General features: G+C 55.6%; 2 protein-coding genes across 2 annotated transcripts; both read right to left on the bottom strand.

Annotated features, from left to right (window-relative positions):
* Nucleotides 1-12,360: 12,360 nt before the first annotated feature.
* On the bottom strand, nucleotides 12,361-16,983 carry LOC102559666 (myeloid-associated differentiation marker homolog). Its single transcript, XM_059725395.1, has 2 exons — nucleotides 15,421-16,983; nucleotides 12,361-13,828 (listed from the first exon to the last, which is right to left on the bottom strand). Exon 2 carries the CDS (start codon nucleotides 13,815-13,817, stop codon nucleotides 12,927-12,929), a length of 891 nt encoding a protein of 296 aa, XP_059581378.1. The 5' UTR covers nucleotides 13,818-13,828; nucleotides 15,421-16,983; the 3' UTR covers nucleotides 12,361-12,926.
* Nucleotides 16,984-17,560: 577 nt separating this feature from the next.
* LOC106738643 (C-type lectin domain family 12 member B) lies at nucleotides 17,561-22,318 on the bottom strand. Its single transcript, XM_014595282.3, has 8 exons — nucleotides 22,193-22,318; nucleotides 22,023-22,121; nucleotides 21,396-21,485; nucleotides 20,750-20,989; nucleotides 20,264-20,412; nucleotides 19,698-19,795; nucleotides 19,129-19,297; nucleotides 17,561-18,983 (listed from the first exon to the last, which is right to left on the bottom strand). The coding sequence occupies exons 1-7, from the start codon at nucleotides 22,260-22,262 to the stop codon at nucleotides 19,174-19,176; spliced, it is 870 nt and encodes a 289-aa protein (XP_014450768.1). The 5' UTR covers nucleotides 22,263-22,318; the 3' UTR covers nucleotides 17,561-18,983; nucleotides 19,129-19,173.
* Between the last annotated feature and the right edge of the window lie 957 nt (nucleotides 22,319-23,275).

Below are 23,275 nucleotides of genomic sequence, written 5' to 3' on the forward strand. Positions count from 1 at the left end.
GCTGGGATCCTATAATCCCAGCTGACTTCCTGCCTTCAGGTGGGGGGCTGGACTCGATGATCTTCCGAGGTCCCTTCCACCCCTAATGTCTATGAAATCTATGAAATCTATGAATTCTTTGCTTCTATTTTTCTGAGCAGGGACCAGGTCATCCTTCACATCATGATCCCTGACGGTCCCAGGGGAGGTGCAGCCAGGCCCAGGGTCAGAGTGGACCTATTCAGGGACCTCCTGGTGGGACTGGACGCATCCAAATCAGCAGGTCCTGATGATCTTCATCCCTGAGTGCTCAGAGATTTGGTAGAGGTCATTGCAGGTCCCCTGGCACAACTTTATGAGCTCTCATGGTGCTCTGGCCAGGTGCCAGAGGACTGGAAGAGGGCCAATGTGGTCCCCATTTTCAAAAAGGGGAGGAGGGAAGACCCAGGAAACTATAGGCCGTGTTTATTGGTTACATGAAGCAGATACATAAGGTTGGACACACTTGTCATACAGACAGACATACACAAGCACACATACAAACAGACATACACAGACATACAGAGAAAACCACCCCAGGAAGAGGTTATAGTTACCAGCAGATGTTACTCAATATTAGCACTGAATGGCTGAGTCCAGGATTATTGAGGGTGATAGGAGCTGGGGAAGAACAGACATGCATGCCTCTGCTCCATGAGGTTGCAGAGAGTGGATTCCCCATCGTGGCTTGTTTGCATCCCACTTTTATAGGGATTTCAAGTCTTCGTTCAGCATTGGGGTTTTTCCATGCTCACTCTTTAATTAGAGGTTGTTTCTTCTTGTTATCTCAACTTGAGGTCATTCCAGTAAAGTTGGTTATCTCCGCTGAAGCATGGTGACCTTGATCTTGAAGCATTGTGTAGTTCAAATGGCAGGATATGCAAAATTCCTTCTTTGCACCTGATCACAGACGAGTTCTTCAGCCATCCATTAATTAGTTTACTGTCTGGTAACTTATACATTGGTGCCTTGTTGCTTACACAATCAGTTAAATCTTCTTCTGTTTTCATGCAAATAGTTATCATTCTTTCACCATTCACCCTCTCACACAGACACTCACATACACAGAGCATATGAAGATCATCTACACGCATCAAGCAGGGAAAAGCACAAAATGGAGTTTCAGTTGTTCAAACAATCAGAGGTTGATCAATTCAATACTATTATCATTTAAACATAATAGCTAATATGCAAAAATTCATACTACACTTCATAGATTTCATAGACACGAGGGCTGGAAGGGACCCCGGAGGATCGAGTCCAGCCCTCTGCCCCCGGGGCAGGAAGACAGCACGGATCATAGGATCCCAGCAAGATAAACATCTAAATGTCTCTTGAAGGTGTTCAGAGTAGGTGCTTGAACCACCTCCAGCGGCAGTCTATTTCAACCTTGGGGGCTCGAACCATAAAGTTCTTCTTTATGCTCCAGTGGTCCAGGAAGGAGACGGGCACCAGGGTGCAGTGAGGGCGCTGAGCACAGGCATGCAATCTCATACTCACTCAACCTCCTGTCTTCATACCCTGGGGCGGGGGTTGGCAACTCCTGGCACGCATGCTGAGCATAGCACGCGAGACCATTTTGCTTGGCACGCCACTGCACAGCTGTTTGCGACCAGCCCGGCTCTGGGGAGCTGCTGCCAGCTGGGATCCCGGGCTGCTCCCAGCAGGCAGTTGGGACACTGCAAGCCCTGCTGGGAGCAGCCTGGGATCCAGCAGCTACCCAGAGCCAGGGTAGCTGTTGGCAGCCACAGAGCAGGCTGTGGGGCAGGGGCAGTAGGGATGTGGGGAAGGGGCTCTGGGTGGGGGGGAAGGGGCATCCTGCCATGTACCCCTTGCCCTCATTTTGTTTCTCTGCCATGTCGGCACTCTGGCACCTTCTGAGGCAGGCATTGTGGTGTTTCTCGGTACTCTGGCCAAAAAATGTTGCCTACCCCTGCCCTAGGGTCTGTTCCTGTGACTCACCAGGGACGGTAGGCTGGCTTCTCACAAACCCAGTGTACTATGTTATTGAACGAGCCTCCTTTCTGAATGCTGTCCCCTTTAATTACTCCATAAGAAGCCTGACCTTGATGTTTCTGACCTCTGCAAAGACAGCGAACACATCAGGACCCCCAGACCATCCCAGCTGCAACAAGGCCCCAACCATCCAGCTGCAGCCCAGGCCCCATTCCAGCCAGTCTGACCCCTGCAGCCCCCTGCCTGGTCCACAGCTCCCCTCCCCCAGCCCATGTGGCCAGCAGCCAGCCCCTTGCTACTGGCCAGGTGCAGCGAGGCCCCCAGAGCCGAGCCCAGTCTACACAGGCAGCTCCTGGCACAGGCACAGCCTGGGATCAAGGCTCCTTGTAGGCTCCCCTGACCACTCTGTATGGGTCCTGTCTTCTCACCCAGTGAAGCCCGCACCCTTAACCCCCTCCCCATATTACATGCATGACAGGAGTTGAGCAAGGCTCGGAGGCTGAGGAACTAGAGTGTGGCTCACTCTGGGTATGGAGTCCCATCGATCCAAGTTACCGGCTTCCGTCATACTTGAGCCCAATCCAGTAGAAAGAGTCTTTGTTGGCAAGGAAGCTCTGGGGAGGGGGTGCCCACTCTGAAACAGCCTGAGGCCTGGCCCCGAGTTGGAGGACAGGAGGCAGCTGGGGCCCTGGGACTTCCCCATGGATGGGCAGTGGCAGGAGAATGGGAGCAGGGTAGGGCATTTGCTGGCACAAGCCCCCCCAGTTCCTGGATCTGTCCCTGAATGGCTGCACATGTGGAGGACACCCCCTTTGGCTCCAGTTGCTCCCCGCCCCACCTCTTGTATGGCCCCTTGCAGCTGAGGGCCAGAGACAGCAGAAATGGGCCAAGACAGCAGCCAGCACAGGACCACCCCCTCCACACCCTGCGGAGGGTTCACACTCCTGCTCCCAGGACCAGGCAAGCCCTGCCCTCCACCCTCCCTTGCGCTACCCCAACCCCTGCCCACTTCTCCCCGCTACCCCCACACTTCTCTCCCTGACAGCCCGATGGGGTGTTACTCACTGCAGACCCCCAGGGCCAGGGTGATGGTGGTGGCCAGCAGAGCCAGGCAGGCTGCCAGCAGGCCCAGGGGCAGGGGCCGTGTTCTCCACCAAAGCTCTGCAAGAGACGAGGTAATGTGGGACCAGCCCCAGCGCCTGCGACACGTCACCCCCATGCCTGTGGCCTCTGGCTTTCATGTCCCTGCCCTCCCCAGCACAGACAGTCTTGGTTTACACGGCTGTCACGCTGACCACCCTCCTCTACTGCACTGCAACCTGGACCGTCTACCTACCAACATCACATTAAAACCCTCAAGAGCTTTCACCAGCGGTGCTTGCGTTGAATCCTGGGGATCAAATGGGAGGAACGCCGGACCAGTGCAAGTGACCTCCATGAAGCTGCGCCCACCAAAATCGAAGCCTTGCTCTTGAGAAATCAACTCCGATGGATGGGCCACTGAGTCCAGATGTCCGAGACCCTGGGGATATGAATCCCACTCCCCGTGCAGCAGCAAGCCCCCATTACTGAAGAATGTGCATATCTAGAATCGGGCTCCTCAGTCAGCTGAGGACCCATCAAGCCTGACAGATGTCATCCTTGACTCTAAGGGACTGCCGATGACAACGGCAACAGACAAGGCATCGTGGGACCAGCCCTGGCACCTGCAACATGTCACTCCCATGCCTGTGGCCTCTGGCTGCCATGTCCCTGCCCTCCCCAGCACAAACAGGCCTGGCTGGAGAGGTGGCAGTGACAAGGGCATCCAGGAGGCTGTGCCGGGTCAGGCCAAGCCTGGGACACCTCCCCTCCCTCTCCTGCCTCAGCACTGTTAGCAGTGGCTCTGCAAGGGCAGGAAGGGTTGTGGAGTAACAAAACCCTTCCCACACACCTACCCCAGCCTTTCTGCCCCCAGTGCAACCTAGGACTGACCCTGAGTTGGGGGCAAGACCCTCTACCCAGGACTCTGTGGGGCTGGTCCTGGCAGGAGCATTGGCATAGCCCTGTCCCCAGCCCTGGCCTGGGTTGAAGGGAAGCTGTCAGCATCGCACACAGGAAGCTGCTGTCTATGAACGATGTAGATAAGCATGACTGAATGGGTGATTGTGCATGGGGCCTCTGGCCCTGCCTGCACTCAGACTCACACAGCCCAGCACCTCTCTGCAGCCAGCACCTCTAAGTGTGGCAAAGGAAACCCTGATGCCTGGAGCAACCAGGGAGGGGGAAACACGCTTTCCCAATTCAGGCCCATGTGGCCATGAGCAAAGCCCCAGCATCTGGAGAAGCCACACACACACACTCTTCCATGCAGCCTGGGCATAGGAAGCAAAACCAACCACTCAGCCCTCTCCCTGCACAGCAAGAGCTGCACAACTGTGCTTCCCCCCCCCGCCCCCCATGAACTTCTCCCAGTGCCTTTGATTTTGTCACACACCAGGGATAGTTGTGAGTTCTGCTTCAGGTTCCTGCTCCCATCACACTTACCTCCGTGGTGCTGGGCCCTGTGCCTGGCCAGTCCCTGACCCACTGGGCCAACGTGGAGGGCAACATAGGTACCATCGGCCTTGCCCAGGGCTTGGAGGGGTGCAAGAAAAGGAGCTGGTCAGGTTGTGGAGTTGTGGCAGGGCTGAGTGGGGGAGTGGTGCTGGCTCCTTTGGCAGAATACCATCTCTGTCTCTCCCCAAACTCTGCTACCTGACCATTTGGTTACCATGGTCACTGCAGAGGGCATGCAACCCTGCCCCCATCTGCTTCAGGTGACACTGAGTGGTAACCTGAGCTTGATACATTCCTGAGGGAGGGGAAACCTTCTCCCTCTGCCTACATGACTGGCCTCACACACCTAGGTCGGGGCTTAAGCTTCCTAAGCAATGCCAACATGACTGGGAGGAGGCTAAGGCCCTGCCAGTCTACCCAGCAACCAGTGATGCATTTCACATTGGTTGGCTGCCAGCCAACAGTTGCTGTCTTTCATTGGACCAGGTAAATGAGATCATAAGGGCTATATAAGTGAAGAACTGCCCAGGAGGAGGGGCAGCAGCCATGATGAAATCTCACAGGGAGAAACTGGACCTTCTGAAACTTGCCGAGGGCAATGCTACGGAGAACATGGGCATCTCAGAAGCTCCCACCCTCAAGAGTGTGCAGGCCAGGAGCGATCCGGGCCCTTTTTCGCGCCGCGTGGGCTGTGGCCAGCAACCCAGGCACGCTGGGTCGGAGAAAGCAGGCGACACACTAGAATTAGGCACAGACGCTTAGTGGTTGATTCAAGATTGTTTACTTACACCGAAGATGGTCGCGGTGTAGGCTGGAAAGTTTCCCAGGTAAAGCTCCGCTTAAATCCCCAGTTTGAGGACTCAGACTGTACTCGGATCACTCCCACGGAGTTGTCGAGGCTCCGTGGATCCTTTTGCGCGCAGGGAGAGGGATACGTCGAGGATTGCGCTCGGTGACAGGGAGAGGCTAGAGGCTGATCAGACCCCTGTTGCCTTCTTTGAATACGCTGGGTCCAATAGGCTCCGCAGTGCTTAGAGATCTTCACGAAAGGTGAAGTCTCCTCCTCCTGATGTTCATGGAGTCCTCCCTTGCGGGGTTCTCCTCGGAGTTCTCCAACTTGGGCGGAAACCACCCAAGCCTCTTATACGGCTAGCCAATCGCTAGCCACCACGTGGGAATATTTTAACACAAGCCAATAATGGGGCTCGAATTCTAATACAAATGGTGGGAACTCCTTGCAACGTGCATTTCTATGCTGCAAAGAAGAAATGCACCCTGCAAAGAAAGCTTCAAACGGCGGGAAAATAATTCAGTGGTGCCAAAGCACACACAAAACAAAAATCACACCCTTGGGTTGTGACAAAGAGGAGTCTGCAGTGTGCTGCATCTGCATGAAGAAGCCCATGTGGGTCTGGGCTGTGGGATAGGAGGAAGCTGTGCTGGAGGTGGGAGGAAGCTGGGCAAGGGCATCCAGGCTGGGGCAGAGCTGGGGGTAGCCAATGCTGCGTGCTGGGAGTAAGGAGGGAAGCAAGCCAGGTGCGGCCGTGCTGCAGCAGCAGGAGCTGGAAGGCAAGGGACGGGGTGAGCTGGGACTGCTGAGAGGCAGAGCACAGCCCTGCTTTTGCCCTTGGCCACATTCACACCTGGGGGCGCAGGGCTCCAGCTCCTGGGGAGGAGAACAGCACACGAGTGCCTGGGCACCGGGTGTAGTGAGGGTGCCCAGTGCAGGCACACACTCTTGTACTCACGGAGCCTCCTGTCTTCATACCCTGAGGACAGTCTCTGAAGCTCACCAGGTGCATGTGGATGACATCTCACACACCCAGTGGCATTCATTGGGGTTGTGCAAAATTTTGATGAATGTTCCACTTTGAACCTGTTTCAATATGTTTTGAGCTTGAAACATCAAAATGAAAAAAAGCACTTCAAAACAGCTTTGAAATGAAATGAGGGAATTCAAAATGTTTCACGTTTTGAAACGTTTCAAGTTTCGAAGCAGCCCAGTGGTGGGAGGCAGGGGAGAGCCAGGGCTGCACTCTGAGTGGCTCCACCAGCCCCACAGAGCTCTGCCTGCCTTCCCAGCACGTCCAGACTCCTCCCGGGGTGCGGGCCCCCAGATCTGCATGCAGGAGACAGGAGGCTGCAGCTGCTGCCTGCACACTTCCCAGCGCTGGGCATGGGCTGTGCCCACCACCAGTCCCAGGCTGCAGCGGCAGCCTTCCCGTCATCTCTCATGCAGATCCAAGAGACCACACCCCTCAAAAGGGGTTACCATCCATGCAATTTTGCATCTAAATCAGGCAAGAAATTACAGTTATAGGCATTTTCATGATTCCCCATTATAGCCTACGGGCAAAACATCAAAACGGCTCGAAATCGCAAAACAGTTTTGACAAAACAAAATGGAACAGTGCTTTGAAATGAAATGAAATGACACACTGAAACACTGCCCCTTTGAAACGGTGAAACAAGTCAAAATGAAACAGTGCTGTTTCGCACAGCCGTAGTATTCATCAGTGCATGAGATTGCTGTGTCTATGCTGTCCCCTTGAATTGCTCTATAATAACCATAATCTAATTTCTGATCTCTGCAAAGACAGAGGCCATGTCAGGATCCCTAGACCATCTCAGCATCCACGATGCCCCACCTATCCGGCGGCAGCCAAGCCCAGGCCCAGGCCCTAACCTGGTCAATCTGACCCCTGCAGCACCCTGCCTGGGCCACAGCCCCCTCACCAGCCCACATGGCTGTTAGGCAGCCCCTTGGTCCTGGCCGGGTTGCAGCAGGGCTGCCAGAGCTCAGCCCAGTCCATACAGGCAGCTCTTAGCACAGGCACAGCCTGGGATCAAGGCTCCTGGCAGCCTCCCCTGCCTGCACTGCTCAGATCCTGTCCTCACACCCAGCGCAGCACCTGTGAAGGAATAAACTTCCGTTCTTGCCATGGTCTGGGGATACTGGCTTATGGCTGGGTCAAGGAATGAGGTCAGAAAGTTAATTTAAGGGTCCCCCCCATCTTAGGGGAATGAGAAAAGTCATGCTGGTGACTTTCACACAGCAACTTAAACCTCTGCAATTCTCACTCTCTTCTGGGACGCTGAAGTGAATAAATTACCAGAAACTTAACTAGAAAGGTACCTTCCAGTAATTCAGAAGCATATTAATCACCTATCAGGCTGGTTCTGTTTGCTCAGAGTATACTTTTGATACTTCTCTAACTTGTACCCCTCCCCAAGCCTACCCTCTCTACCCAATAAAGCTATCTGCTGTAACACGCTTTGTGGTACGTGCTTGAGAGGGATTGGGCATGCCTTTTTATTCCCTTGGCTTGGCTGACTGAGGGAGGCTACGTTCTGTGCTTCAGGTTAAAGGAAGAACCCCAAGATCTCACAGTGGGTCAAACACTCTCAAGCTCTAAAAGGCTTGTGTACCCCAGGGGGGCACAGGGCCTGAGCAATGACCAGACAGCTTGTGGGTGTGCTCCAGGAAGGGGGCCGGCCAGTTGTTGGCACCCCAGGGGAGACATTTGGAGCTTGGTTTTTGGTCTGGCTCAGTGAGGTGATACGTCAGTGCAGGAGCACCGGCTACTGGCCTGCCACAGCCCCCACCCTGACCCCCTCCCCACATGATGTGTGTGATGATAGGAGCTGAATGGGGCTCCCAGGCCGAAGAACCAGAGCGTAGCTCACTCTTGGTATGAAGTCCCGTTGATCCAAGTCCAGCCCCCCACTGTCTCTATATTGCCAAATCCCAATCCAGTATGAGGCATCTGTGCTGGCGAGGAAGCACTGTGGAGGGAACAACCACTCAGAAACAGCCCCAGGCCTGGCCCAGAGCTGGAGGACAGGGGGCAGCTGGGACTGTGGGACCTCCCCGTGGATGGGCACCAGGAGAGGAACAGGGAGAGCAGGACCGTCCATGGCCCCAGCCCCCGCAGGTCCCACACCTGCCCCCAGGTGGCTGCACACATCTAGCACACCTGCTGCTCGTGGCCCCAGCCCCTTGCAGGGCCAACTTCAGTTGGGGGCCAGAGATGGCAGAGATGGGCCAACCCAGCAGCCAGCACAGGCCCACCCCCTTCCCCCCATCTCCCCCAGGAAGTTTTGTCTATGCCAAACCTCAGGGAAATGCTCCCAGGGAGGCTGCCCTGTCCTCGAGCATCTCACTCCCAGGCAGGTTTTCCAATCCCCACCTCCACCAGGCACCACCTTTCTGCTTTCCCCCAGGGCCAATGGCCCCATACCGGCATGGTCATGCAGTTCCAGCCCCGGGGAATGAGGAGCCAGTAGGATTTCCTGGCACACACCTCTTGGTTTTTCCCCCAGGATGCTGCTGAGGGTACTATGGAGCCCCAGGGATGTGGACCCTCCGTGGAGCCATCGACTCTGCCCCTACCCCAGCCCTGGGGCAGACATGGTGGAAGCCAGGCACTGCCCAAGCCATAGAGCAGCAGGGGAAAGGGAGGGTAGAAGGTCCAGTGGAAGCAGGCCAGGAATCTGGGGTTCCCTTATGCAGCAGCACCCCCAAGCACTCACCACAGGGCCTAGGATCAATGCTGCCCAGGGGGAAGGGTTATCCTGCCCAAACCATCATCCCTGGGAGTGTACCATTCCCTGCCCTGCCCCACCCTGGGGTACCTGTGACCTGGAAGATTTGCGTGTTGACCTGGGCTCTCTCAGATGTGTTCAGCTGCTGCTGAAGGCCCCAGGCCTTGTACTGCACCCATGCAAGCTCCACTTGGGCCTGCTACAGATGCTGCCCCTCCACTTGGGCCTGCCGGAGCCACGAGAATGGGGCTGTCAGCTCCAGGGGCAGGGCCTGGCACCCTAGACTGGGCGCTGAGCTCACACCTCCACCCAACTCCCTGGAGCCATGGGAATGCTGCAGCCTGCAGGACCTCCTAAGGCAGTGCCAGGGTACGGGAACAGGCTAATGGAAGCAGGCACCTGGCACCTGAAGGCTGCTGGGCGCTGGGGCCAGCTGGACTCTGGGGCACCAGCCAGGGCTCTTCTGCATTGCCCCTCTGACGGGTACTGATCCTAATGCTGTGTCTGCCCAGTGCAGAGCCATCTCCAGAGTCACTATGGCTCCTTTTTGGCTCAGAGATCTTTCCCCTCCCCCAGCTGACCTGGCCTGGTGGTAGTTCACACCCCTAGGGTTGCCACTTGTGTTTGAATCTATTCCAGGAGGTTTCTGGAACACCAGCGTGCCCGTGCCATGCCACTCAATGAGAACATGCCCATCTGCTTGTGCATATTAGTTACAGATTACAGTGTATAGCCTTTACGTCAGGAAGGCAAATGCACATTACTATTACATTGTTAAAAAAACCACTGGACGACTGTATAAGTTGCACTCAACATTTGATATTTATTTTAATGAATGCCCTATCATTTACCTCCTGGATGACTCTCAGCTGTCCCCTGGAGATTTATTTCTAATTCCTGCAGACTCCAGGGCAATCCTGAAGGGTTGGCAACCCTACTGGGAGCTAGGATGCCTGGGTCCTGCCCCAGGTCTGGGAGCAAGTTGGGGAGGGGTTTAGTGGGTAGAGCAGGCAGGGACTGGGAGCCAAGACACCTGGGTTTTCTTTGTCCCTCCCTGGCCTCTTGACTTTGCCCTCCCTAGGCTCATCCTCCATGCCTGGCCTCAGGTCACTGCTGGTGTTACACTGGGACAGAGCCCAGGAGTCCCAGATCCCAGCTCTAACTCACCAGACCCCACCACTCTCGTCATTTGGGAGGGCTCTGGGATGTAAGCAGGGCTGGACCCCTTCCAGAGGGATAGCAGGCAGGGAAGAGGTTGAGAGCTGCCCAGCTGGAAAGCAGGAGCCCTGGAGCCAGCAATCCCATCCCCGCTCACTTCACCTGCAGCCCAGGAGCCAACAGGACCCACCTGCCCAGATTTGGGAAAAACAGGGTTGCAGGCTATATATAGGCATGACTTCAGTCAGCTGCCTGGAGGTGCCACCTTTGGGGTGGGGCAGGTTGGGGGATGACTATACAAAGCCCCTCACCCTGTGCTGAAATGCAGCCACCTCTGGGGTGGGGCATATGGAGATGGGGAGGGCGGAGGTCCAAGCACTGCCGTCTTGCCAGTCTGTGGCATGTCCCATCCTGTGGCCCTGACCAGCCCAGGCCAGTGGGGAGAACAACAGCTGTGTTCACAGGGCTCCCTGGAGTACAAATGGAGCTGGAGCCACAAGCTGGTGTCTCCAGTCCCTTCCCCAGACACTCAGCTGCAGACTCTGGCCAGAAGCAGACTGTCCAGTGACATGCCGCAGCCCCTCCACCCCTGCTCCAGCCATCCAGACAGTGCCCCATCCTGGGCCAGCACCCCCCAACCTCCAAGGGAAAGACCCATTCCCCAGCCCAGCTGGCCTCTGTGTGCAGTGAATAACTTCTGCCAACACCAGGTTCACCCTGAGGCAGCCATAAGGACCCTGTCAGCTCCTCACCCTGCCCAGCCACACCAGGCAGACAGAAAGCACAGGCAGAAATAACATTTTACACTTTTATTGTTCTGTTATTAGGGGGCTTCCCCCCCCCCATATATTGATATGGATCTAAAAACTCCTCTGTTTGGTAACTCAGTCATGACAGAACAAGCTGTTATTTGGACAGTAATACTTCTCCTCTGAACCCATACAAGTGTAAAAAATAGATATAAAAAGCCAGTGAATGATACAAAGAATCAAGCATCTAGCTCACTTCTAGCAAAATGAGGCACAGGATTTTTGCAGTAAGTGGGATATTACCTTTAAGATAACGGTTGCCATATATAACAGCTGGATAAATATTCAGGAATGAAGCAAATGCTTGTTTTCCAGTGACGGGATGATCCAGTGATTCACCTTTAAGATGCTATCAGGCAAAGGCTTCTATCCCCCAGGTAAGTATTCTCATTAAAGGATAATCCTCATCAACCAAGGAAGTCCTTTGGCAACAAGGTGACTAAGTGGATCCGTTACCTTTAAGAAGCCATCCAGCAAGACTTTTCAACCTCTGGACAAATATTTCATTAAAGGGGAGTTGTCACCTCTCCTTTAACTTCTCCTTGCTCTTCTGCCCATGATGACTTATTTGGGATTGGCAGCACCAGCTTTTAAGGCCCAACACATGCTGGACCTACTGGTCTACAGTGGTCCTTGGTGTCAGTCCCCAGACCTGCCCCTGGTCACTATTCCCACTGGGGCAAAGGGCTAAGAACCAGAAATCAGCCCCGAATTCCCTCTCCCAGACCAGATGCTGCACTGGTACAGGGAGGGGATATGGCAGCTTCTGGCTCATGATTGCTGCGAGGCTGAGGAAGGGCAGGGGGTTACCCAAAGTGATTAGGTGTGAAAAAGGGGAAGGAGGAGAGAGAGGGGAAGGGGAAAAAAAGAATGTGAGAGAGAAAGAATGAATAAAGTAAACCACAAATAAGAAAGGAAAGAAAATGAATGCAGAAAAAAGAATGAAGCAAAGAGAAAAAGGAGGGAAGTGAGAGAGGGCAAGTCCCCAAGAGGAGTGGGGTAGGGGCTGGAGGCAGCAGGAATCCCAGGGTGGGACCCACCTAGCAAGTAGAAGGTACCAGGCTGTGGCGGGCCAGTAGGGGGCGCTCCTGCGTTGAGCCGCCCACCTCCCTGCGCCTGACCACCTTCCAGGCTCCGAGTACCTCCCTGGGGTGCCTCCCGTCCGGCCGACCCCTTCCCTGGAGCACACCCGCTAGCCTGGGGTCCCGCTGCCACCATCCAAGGCTCTGGACTCACTTCTGGCTCTGCGCACCTTGGAGAACACAGGCCTGATCGTCCAATGGGTCCTAGACCCAATACAGGCACTTGGGGCACTTCCCCAAGTCAGGGGCCTAATAGGAAAGTCTCCCTTAGTCCACAGACCTAAGGGGCCTCCTTGGCATAATTTAGACCCACCCCTCAATAAGTCTCCCACACGGGTCACAAAGGAGAACTTTATTGATTACAGGGGTAGGGAGGAAACAGGGTAAAAGGCAGAGCAGTATAATAGAAATCTTACAGGAATATCAGAGGAATCCCATAGAGCAAACCAGGGTGGCTGAGGTAGCCGTTTAAACGCATCTGAGTTACTGAAGCTAAATATCTAATCGGATCTTTAGTAGCTTACTCACTCTCATCGTCCAGAGGTAGTTGTTGTATCCTCTGGAGGCAGGGCACTCTTGGAGCATGCGGTGATGAGGAGAGAGCCAGGCTCAGATTCACCTGGATGACCGCATGGCTAATGGCTAATGGCTGCCCCCCTTCTTCTTGGACCGAGCCCTTAAATCACCTCTCTGACCTCAGCAGCCCAGTCCAATCGAAGCTGCCAATACTGGCCACAAGCCGACCAATCTCCCCCGCATCCCTGGCTACCTGGGCCCGCGCAGGGCCGGGTCTTTCCCCCCTGCCCAGGTGACCAGAGCATCACCTCCCAGGCGCCAGGCTTTTGTCATGTAGACCAGGTGGGAGATCCCCACCCTGAGGAATGAAACACCAGCCTCCCAGGCTGGCTGAGACAGGTCTCTGGAGAGGGGCACCAACGGTGGCATTTCTGCCACACAGGCAACTCAACCCTCTCCCTGTCCTTTCCTCCAAGGAGAGCAAGCACCTAGGCTTGGATGAAGATGAAGCAGAGTAGACTAGGTCAGCCAGGTAGACCAGCAGGTTGATGGCTGTGAGCATGGCGATGACCACCAGGTTGTCCCAGCTGCAGAAGGTGTGATCCTGGCAGTACTTGGGCCACTTGGGCTTTCCGTGCTTTCTGTTGAAGTTGTAGAGGGGCCAGAGGATGGTGACAGTGGCGTAGAGGAGCACAGCCAGGAGCACGTATCCACTGAGGAACTTGTTGAAGGCACAAGGCATCCAGATGGTGCATTCCCTGATGCACAGCACAGCCAGTGAAAGGATGAAGCAGATACAGTACACGGCAAGGCACCACTTCAGGGCCTCATGCCAATCATAAGGCACTGGGTTGTTGATGAAGGCAAAGATGATGCAGGCAATGATGGTCTCCACCACCTTGAGTAGCCCAGGCACAGTGGCCACGTAGCCAGTGACCTCGGGGAAGTTCTTCCAGGAGATGGGCATGCGGTGCTGGAGCCCCAAAAACTCCACCAGCAGCACCACAACTGTCACGGCAAAACAGAAGCACCATGAGAATACGCACCACTCACCATTGCCACCCCACCGGCCCCCATGGCTAGCCACCAGGCTGAAGGTGATGCATGTGAAGAGGGCCTCCAGCAGGTGCATGATGACCATCAGAGATGTCAGTGCCTGGGTGTTGCCCACTGAGCTGAAGCGCTGCACCGGCATGGTTGGTTCACCTGGGGGGCAGATGCGGAGAGCATGAGTGGGCACAGGTTATGGGGTGCATGGTGAACATGTGCACGTGGGCTAGGGGGGCATAGGTACAGGCACACGTATGCATGGAACACACATGCACACAACCGGAAGGACAAACAGGCTTAGGGGTTAGTGGGGCACATGCACATACACACAGAAGGGGGAAGCACAATTGCACACACAGCTGGGTACTGGTTCTCACTCCCACACCAGTATCCCTAGCCCCACTCCCACCCACCCATCAATAAATGTCCTCCCCAACCCCCACGTTGTTTGCTTGCCCCTGGCCTGGCTGGGGCAGGAGATGTACAGCATCCTGCCCCCCGGCCCAGTGGAGAGGCACACAGAGTTTGGGACCCAGGCATCCTGTTGTACAACTAGGCTGCCCAGCCAGAGGGTGGGGGCGTTGTATCCACACAGAGCATGAGGTTTATCTGTACTTTATAGGCCAGACTCCACTGCCTTCCCAGAGCTGGGAGAGAGCACGCAGGTATCCAGGCTTCCAGCCCCACAGTTTTAACCCCCCAGAGTGCACTTACCCCCAACGTGGGGAAAGAACCCAGGAGTCCTAGTTGCTATGTTGAGAAGGCTGAGGGGGATCTAATGGCCATTCACAAACTAGTCAGGGGGGCTGACAGGCAATGGGAGAGAGTCCCTTCCCCTCCCCCCCGAGCACTACCAGGAGTAACAAGGAACAACGGCCATAAGTTGACGGAGAGTAGATTCAGGCTAGACATGAGGAGACACTACTGCACAGTGAGGGTATCCCCCCCTCCCCCCCCCAATACTATGCTCTGTCAAGAAAGTTCACCCCGCCCACTAAAGACATGCCCAAAAGCATCTCTGGACAGATAATTTTGCACTTCCTCCCCCCCCCCCATTAAAAAAATTGTTTTTAGTCTGGTAGTACTTAAGGCTGTATTGTTTTAAATTGGTGGTATGCGATCTGTCAGCATTTGAGAACCACTGCTTTAGGCCGTGGCACTGAATTCATAGATACTTGAACAAGAACAGTCTGTTCTCTGGACAGAGCATGCACGGAGCACAGCAATCTGCAACTTGAAGCCCATGACCGAGAACAACAGAAAACTTCCCCTAAGCTGATACACAGTAAAGTGAGATGTGGCGACAACTCACACAACTTCGTCCAACTTAAACTGCAGTAGAAGAAGCCACAAAGCCAACAAAAAGCCTTGCATACGTCTCACATCATCCTGAAGGCAGAGCACCTCCTCACAGCCCAGGGCTCAGAGAGTCCTTGTGGGGGGATGGGCAGGTTATCTTAGGCATTGGAGTGGAGATCCCACAGGCCTTCTCTCTACCTGGGTTTTTATAAGTGAACATGCACCTCCTTCTCCCCCTTGGGCGCCCAGATCCTTGTCCCATACAGTACAGCCCTCACCTATAGCACAGCACAACTCCCACGTGCTCAGTGTCTCTGTCTCTTCTCAGACACTTCAGTCTCACCTCTTACAAGTTTTTCCTTGAAATGGAAATGTCTTTCTTTGGCCCCCCAGCCCAAGCAGCTTGGGACCCTCCAATTCTCCCTTAGCTCTGTCTCCAGTGCACACACCTGATGACCGTGCCAGGTCTTTGCCAACAGCTGATGCCCCTTTCCTCAAAGGACACGTCCAGCCCCTGGGGAACCTGACTGCACACTCAGCTCCCACCACGTCTGGTGGCCACGAGCTCCACAAGTGAATGACACACTGGGGGAAACAGAACTTCCCTTTGTCAGTTGAAACTTTCTGCCTGCTGGTTTCCTTCCTTCTGTGCCCCCAGTTCTTGCCTGGGGAGAGAGAGTCAGTAATAGGTCTCCAGTGACTTCCTCTTCAATCACAGTGCATTGCAGGGGGATCTGGTCTCTGTGGCTGTCAGGACTCAGCTGAAGCTGCACCAAGTGCTCGTCTGTCCCCGCTCCCAGCTATGGACTTGGTCCACATTGAAAGATCACCCCACTGTAACAGGGGGCCTTCTCGGGGATGATTTTCCTGTGGCCCACCCACCTGTTTCTAGGCTAACCACCCACCTTCTCACCCACCACACCTTGCTGTTAATTAATTGATTGATGTTAATGAAGTGGGAGGCTGCCCATTTCTTGCCCCAATGCCAGGGGGTGCTATCTGCAGCTCCGTTCCTCCCCTACATCACAGCCCGAGACTCGCAGATGGCATCCAGATGTTGTCAACATCACTGGCCTCACACTGGGCCCCAAAACCCTGCCATTTGAACCCCACCTGGATCCCACCATTCAGGCATCCTATTTCATCATCATACTGGGCAACATAGCTCCCTGAGCTGCTTCCCCCTTACGGGTGTGGACCCCCGGGACCTTTGGCTACTGGCCCTGGCCCGCCTGCAGGCTAGTCGGAGCCCCAGGCCTTCGGCTCTTGGGCATTCCTCGCAGCGGGCCCCGGCCTTTCAACCCTTCCAGTCCTGGCCCCAGCATGGACCAGTTGGGGGATGTCAAGACAGGTTTAAATCTATGGCCTGACTCTGTCACAGGGACCCACCTTTCAACGGGGTGGCAACTGGCCTGGCATTTCCTGGGGGCTCCCGTGCCACTGAGAGCCCCACCAGGCCACCCACTCCCAGCAGGGTGCAGTTTTAGGTCATGCCTAGGAGCCTCCTGACCATCCCTTACAGCTCCTCCCTTACCTCCAGATGATACCAGCAGCCCTCTGGTATCAACCCCCTTAAAGTGGCAGCACCCACAGTGTCCTGCCACACCCACCAAGCCCTTCCTAGACAGCATCTGATGAGTCTTCAAGAACCGGTCAGCGGGGTCTTAGGACCTGCACCCCAGGGCACTGAAGAGCTGGGCAGAGTGGAACTCAGGGCCCTTAGCCACAACATTGAGAGTCATGGGATACAGGTGTGGTTCCAGAGGATGGGAGAAGGGTAATTGTGGGGGGGGGGGGGCATTTCTCAAAAAATCAAGAGGGGACCTGGGAAATTAAAGAGCAGTCAGTGGAGCCAGATACAGGCTTCTGCAGCATGAGCTATGGGTGACCAACAGCACTATAACTCCATCAAACATAAGCTATTCAAATCATAACCAAATTGCAGGGAAAGTGTGGATGTCAGACTTGGCTATTTTCAGGGAACTTGAGTCAAAGATGCAGAAATGTGACTGAAAAGCAAGCCAAGGGCCTGACTCCTAAATACTCTGCATTACAATTGCATCCAAAAACAATAAAAACACAGGTGAGCAAGTAGATTAATACTTATTCTGCTATAATGTTCTGCTATATTTTTGCTAACATGTTCAAAAGGTTCTAGACACAAAGGCAGCCTTGAGGGTGGAAAGAGTGAAGCCACCCTTTCAGGCCACGCAGCGCTTGTACACATGACAGGGGTTTTATTCTATGCCTCCTAGATTGAAATGGTAGGTTTTTAATTGAAACCCACCATTTCAATTTTTCCATCACATTATGGCATGGGGCTCAGAGGCAGTACCCAGCCCAATCCAATGGTTCCCTGAGTTAATGGCTGGAGGTCTGACAGCTACAATCCAGATGTAGTTTAGTTTGCAACTATGCAAACTCATCCAAAGCCCCCACACATGTAATGTGTGATGCTAGTAAGCCACAGAAATGACATTTTTGTTATGTGTACATCATGACAACCGTGATGTGTACAAGTGCCAACAGTTAGTTGGTATTTGAGCAAGGGCCAAAAGGCAAGCCATAAAGGAGATAAGAAATCTGTCCTTCTGCTATCACAAAAAATATATATTGCAATTAATGAATATGATCTTGATTGCAGTAAAGATTATCAGATGATTGACAGACCAGGGTCAGACACCTAAAAATAAGGAGCCTTAGCTAAATTGACCCCTTGACACCTTTCTCAGGACCACTGAAATCTGCTTCCATCCAATTCCAAAACTCCCAGTGAAACAAAGACATTTAAATAAACCTATCAGAGATCAATTATTAGCATGTCAAATTAACCACCCATAAATATTACTGGGGCAAGTGACAAACTGACGTTTCCTGAAGCTCAGAAGAAAAAAAACAAAACTCAATGAGAGTCCCCAGGAAGCAGAGAGACCTGGGCAGCAGACCTGCTCCTCCTGATCCCAAGGTTGCATAAGCATTGTCTTCATTAGTACCAGTAAGTCCTTGCTCTTGTGTATGCTAATGCAGCTATCGAGTAATGCCTGGAATGGTCTCATTAATCAATTAATCTCACTCCAAACCACAAGAGCAACCAAAAGGAAACAGTCACCCTCACCTCAATCCCCAGGAGATTACCAGAGCAGATACTAAGGAAAGCAGTTTGCAAGTACGTGGAGGAACAAACACTGGTCCCAAACAGCCAGCATAGGCTTACAGCAAACAAATCATGTCCAACAAAATTGATCTCTTGCTATGACAGAGTAACTGAAATGCAGGGGTAGACAAAGGGCTTGTCATGGGGGTCATGTGTCTGCACTTCAGCAAGGCTTTGGACTAAGTCCTGCTTGACCTCCTTCTAAATCAACTGGAGATGCATAGGCTGCACAAACCTACTATACAGTGGGAAGACAACTGGCTCCACATCCGCCAGTGAAAGAGTCAGTCATTCTGACTGGGCCCATGTCCGGTTGGCAGAAGACTTTGAGCAGAGCCCCAGAGGAGGCTGTCCTGGCCCTGGGGCTGCTTAACATGTCCATTCATGCTCTGGACACTGGCACAGAAAGCTTCTGGAGCAAGTTGCAGATGACACAATGCTGGGAAGGGCTGTGAACACCCTGAAGGGTGCAAGCGCAGTGCAGATGCATCTCAGAAGACTGGAAACCTGGGCTGGAGCTGACAGGATGCAATTGAGTGTGGACAAGTGCACCGCACTGTTCTCAGGAGGAAGGATCATGAACACAGGCACAGAGTGGGCAAGTCACGGCTGGAGGCAGTGCTATGGAGAAGGACCTGGTCATCTTGGGAGATCCCAGACTCAAGAGGAGTCTGCAGTGTGCTGCAGCTGTGTGAAGAAGCCCACCTGGGTCTGGGCTGTGGGACGGGCAGGATGAAGGTGTTGGAGGTGGCTGGGCAAGGGCATCCAGGCAGGGCCAGGCCAGGAGAGCAGGAAATGCTGAGTCCTGGGAACACTGAGGGAAGCGCACGAGGTGCAGTCATGCTGGAGCAGCAGGAGCTGGAAGGCAAGGGGCAAGGTGACCTTGGGCTGCTGAGAGGCAGAGCGCACCCCCTTTTCCCAGGACAGGGGAGGAGAAGGGCACAGGAGTCCCTGAGCAAAAGGGTGCAGCAAAGACGCCCAGCACTGGCACACGCTGTCGTACCGACAGATCCTTCTGTCTTCATACTCTGGGGATGGTCTCTGAAGTTCACATGGGGCAGCCATCCAGCTTCTCACAGATCCAGTGGCATTTATCACCATACCAGCCTGCTCTCTCTATCCTGCCGCCTTTAATTGCTCCATAAGAACCATAACCTTGAAGTTTCTCACCTCTTCAAAGAAAGAGGCCAGGTAAGGACCCCAGACCATCCCAGCCCCTGCAAGTCCCCACCCATCTTACTGCAGCCACAGCTCAGGCCCCATTCCAGCCTGTCTGACCCATGCAGCGCCCTGCCTGGGTCTGACCCCACTCCTCCAGCCCATGGGGCCATTGAGCAGCCCCTTGATCATAGCCAGGCCACAGCAGGGCTGCCAGAGCCAAGCCCAGTCCATACAGGCAGCTCCTGGCACAGGCACAGCCTGGGATCAAGGCTCCTGGCAGCCTCCCCTGCCCACACTGCACAGATCCTGTCCTCCCACTGAGTGCAGCCCCTGCCCTGACCCCCTCCCCACACAACAGAGTGACAGGAGCTGAATGGGGCTCCCATGCCAAGGAACCGGAGCGCAGCTCACTCTGGGTGCAGAGTCCCATCGATCCACCTCCAGCCGCGACTGTCCCCATATTGCCGCAGACCAATCCAGTACGAGGTATCCACATTTGTGAGAAAGCTCTAGGGAGGGAGCAACCATTTGGAAACAGACCCAGACCTGGCCCAGAGCTGGAGGGCATGGGGCAGCTGGGGCCATGGGACTTCCCCATGGATGGGAAGCAGGAGGGGAACAAAGGAGCAGGGCTGTCAGTGGCAACAGCCCCCACAGCTCCCACAAGTACCCCCCCCCCCCCCGGGGTGGCTTCACACATTGAGGGCACCAACATCAGCTGCAGCTGCTCCTGGCGCAGCCCCTTGCAGGTCCCACTGCAGCTGGGGACCAGAGGCAACAGAGATGAGCCAACATGACAGCCAGCACAGCACCAGCCCCTCTGCAGAATTGCTTCTGCCCAGCCCCCTTGAAATGCCTGCAGGGAGCCTGTCCTGCCCTGCCCTGCCCCCAGCATCTCACTCCCAGGCAGGTTTTCTGATCCCCACCTCCACCAGGAACTGTCTTCCTGCTGCACCCCAGACCCCTCGGCCCCGTACCGGCATTGTCGTGCGGTCCCAGTCCCGAGGGATGAGGAGTTGGGAGGACTGTTGTTCACACTCGCCTTTGCTTTGTTCCCAGGTCTTCTCCTCCTTGGAGAGGAACAGGCACTTCCCACGATACAGCACCCAAGTCTCCGGGCAGCAGTCTGAGCACAGGAAGCTGCTGACACCTGCGCCCCTGCCAGAGCCAGTGCCAGAGCCACAGGCTGCTGCTGGGGGTGCTACGGAGCCCCAGGGGTGTGCATCCTCCCAGAAGCTGTCGGCTCTGCCCACAGCCCAGCCCTGGGAGGGTCACAATGGGAACCAGGCAGTGCCCAGGCCACGAGGAGAATGGAAGGTCCAAGGAAGCCAGGCCAGGATGCCAGGCTTCCTTCCCGCAGCAATGCCCCTGCCCACTCCCCATGGCGGGGAGGAAGAGCTGTCCTGCCTCAACTGCAAGGTCTAGGGGTGCCCTGCTTCCCTCCCTGCCCTGCCCTCAGATACCTCTGACCTGGGAGGGCCGTGCGGTGGCCAGAGCTCTCACAGCTGTGTTCAGCTGCTGCTGCAGGTTCTGGATCTTCCCCTGCGCCAACAGCAGATTCGCTTTGGCTTCCTGCAGCTCTTCCTGGCTGCGGTTCCACTCCTGTCGTGCCTGCACCAGCTCCTCTCGGGCTGGCTGCAGTTGCTCCTGAGCCTGCACCAATGCCACATCTGCCAGTCCCAGCAGCTGCTCCTTCTGCCAGTCTGCAGGAGTGGGGCTGTCAGTGCCAGGGCAGGACCTGGCACCCCCAGCTTGGCACTGCAGCCATGCCTTGGTGCATGGGCTGGCAGGAGCTTGGCAGGCACCTGCAGGCAGCTGGGCACTGGAGCCAGCTGGACACCAGGGTGCAAGCCAGGGCCCCTCTGCATGCCCCATCCCAAGGGCACTGGGTCTCCACAGACAAGTACTGGTGCAGGTCACCCCTGGGGACTTCTCCGTGGCTTGGGGACCTGTTCCCTCCCCCCAGCTCCCCTGCTTCTGTGCGGGTTCATGCTCTTCCCCCCAGGCCCAGGCAGCCCAAGTGTCCCCTACCACTACCCACATCCCTGCCCATCTCCTTCCCTTGCCACCCCCCCCCACTCCCTGCCAGCCCAGCAGGGCCCTACTCACAGAAGACCCCCAGGGTGATGGTGGTGACCAGCAGGGCCAGGCAGGCTGCCAGCAGGCCTAGGGGCAGGGGCAACACACTCCGCCGGGGCTCTGCAAGAGATGAGGTACCATGGGACCAGCACCCACAGCCCACACTGTCCCAGTGCCAAGCCCCTCCCACCCCAGCACTGCCAGCAAGTGGCTCTGCCAGGGCAGGGAGGGGCTGGGGAGGAACAAGATCCTCTCTCCAAACCCGCCCCAGCGCAGCCTCGGGCTGAGCCTGAGTGCAGGGGCAAGACCCTCTAGCCAGGACCCTGCGGGGCTGGTCCCAGCAGGAGCATCTGCACAGCCCCGTCCTCAGCCCCAGCTTGGGCTGCAGCCCATTTTTAAGCCTCCCTCAGAGGCAATGGGAAAATCCCTTCCTGGTCCATGTGTCCTCCAGCAAAGCCCCAGAGCCTGATGCAGCCACACCCCCACTCTGCCTTGTATCTTGGGCACAACAAGCAGAGTCCACCCCTCAGACCTCTCCCTATACAGCCAGAGCTGCCCGTCTGTGCTCCCCCATGAACTTCTCCCAGCACTGTTGATCTTCTCACATGTGAATGGGCTGCGAGCTCTGCTTCAGGCTCCTGCTGGCTTTGCACTCACCTCTGCACTGCTGGGCCCCGGGCCCCGCCAGCCCCTCAGCCACCGGGCTCAGGTAGGGGTTATCATAGATGCCGTCAGCCTTGCCTGGGGCTGCAGGGGCTGCAGACACAGGGGCTGGTCAGGGTGTGGGGCTGGGCCAGGTCTGCGTGGGGAGGGGAGCTGGATCCTACCTGCCTCCTCTGCCTGGTGGGTCGGGGTCCTTCCAGAGGGGACCTTGGAGAACTGTAGGGTCTCGTACATGCCGGCGGTGAGGCACAGAGCTGCTCACGGTACAGATGGCTCCTCCGTGCAGGACTGCTGGAGCAAGCACAGGAAGTGTTGGAGAATCAGTGAGAAGCAGAAGCGGTCTTGACCACAGGCGGGGGTGGCCAAAGTAGGCTGGATGAGGGGCCATGGCCCTGCCCTCCCTGGTACAGACATGCCTGGTGGGGGCTGGAAGGGAAAGTCAGGGGGCCAAGAGCATCTGGGAGGCCATGCTCATTCACCCCAGGCCCGAGAAGCTGCTGGCAGGGCTGGGGCTTCCCTAGGTACCAGGGTGAACCCACAGCCCCTTGGGCAACAAGACCTGAGCTCCAGAGCGCAGCTCTTCCTGCAACCCCTCTGCTGACTCCAGCCCCGGACCACGCCAGTCGGCTCAGTCTGATGGGCTTTCTCCTCCCAGAGAGCAAGACCCAGCAGCAACAATCTGTGAAGCAGACAGCCAGCGTCACACCTTGGCTGGGCTTGTACCTTGTCAACAGCACACAGGCTGCAATGATGGGGGTCTCCATGTCCGTGTCAGGGCCCTCCATGCAGAACCATCTTGTGTCCAAAAACTCCTTGCAGGCCCTACCCCTGCCCTGCCATCGAGAGCCATCTCAGCTGGGCTGGTGACAGAGGTATCCAGGCCAGGCAGACCTTTCCTGGCATGGCTTGTGCCAGCCCCTATGCCAGAGAGAACAACTCCAGGAGCCAGTCCCAAACCAATAACACCCAGCACCAGCTTGTACCCCCTGTGCCTTGTCCCCAGGCCTGTGGGACCAAAGCATGCTGTGCTGCAGAGACCCTGTCCCCAGGGGCCAGGACTGTGTTCAAATATCTAGATCTTCCCTTCCCTCCACAGCTGGACACCATCAGCCGCTCCCTGCAGCCAGGCTTTCTAGCTCCTGGGAGCTCTTTCCCCAACCCGCACCAGTTTCTAAGCCCCCTTTAGGAGTGTGGGAGAGCACAGGGCCCATCCCTTCTGCTGGTGTCTAGCCCTGCCAGCCATGGAT

This window comes from Alligator mississippiensis, chromosome 3 (genome assembly GCF_030867095.1).
Source record: "Alligator mississippiensis isolate rAllMis1 chromosome 3, rAllMis1, whole genome shotgun sequence".
NCBI lineage: Eukaryota > Metazoa > Chordata > Crocodylia > Alligatoridae > Alligator > Alligator mississippiensis.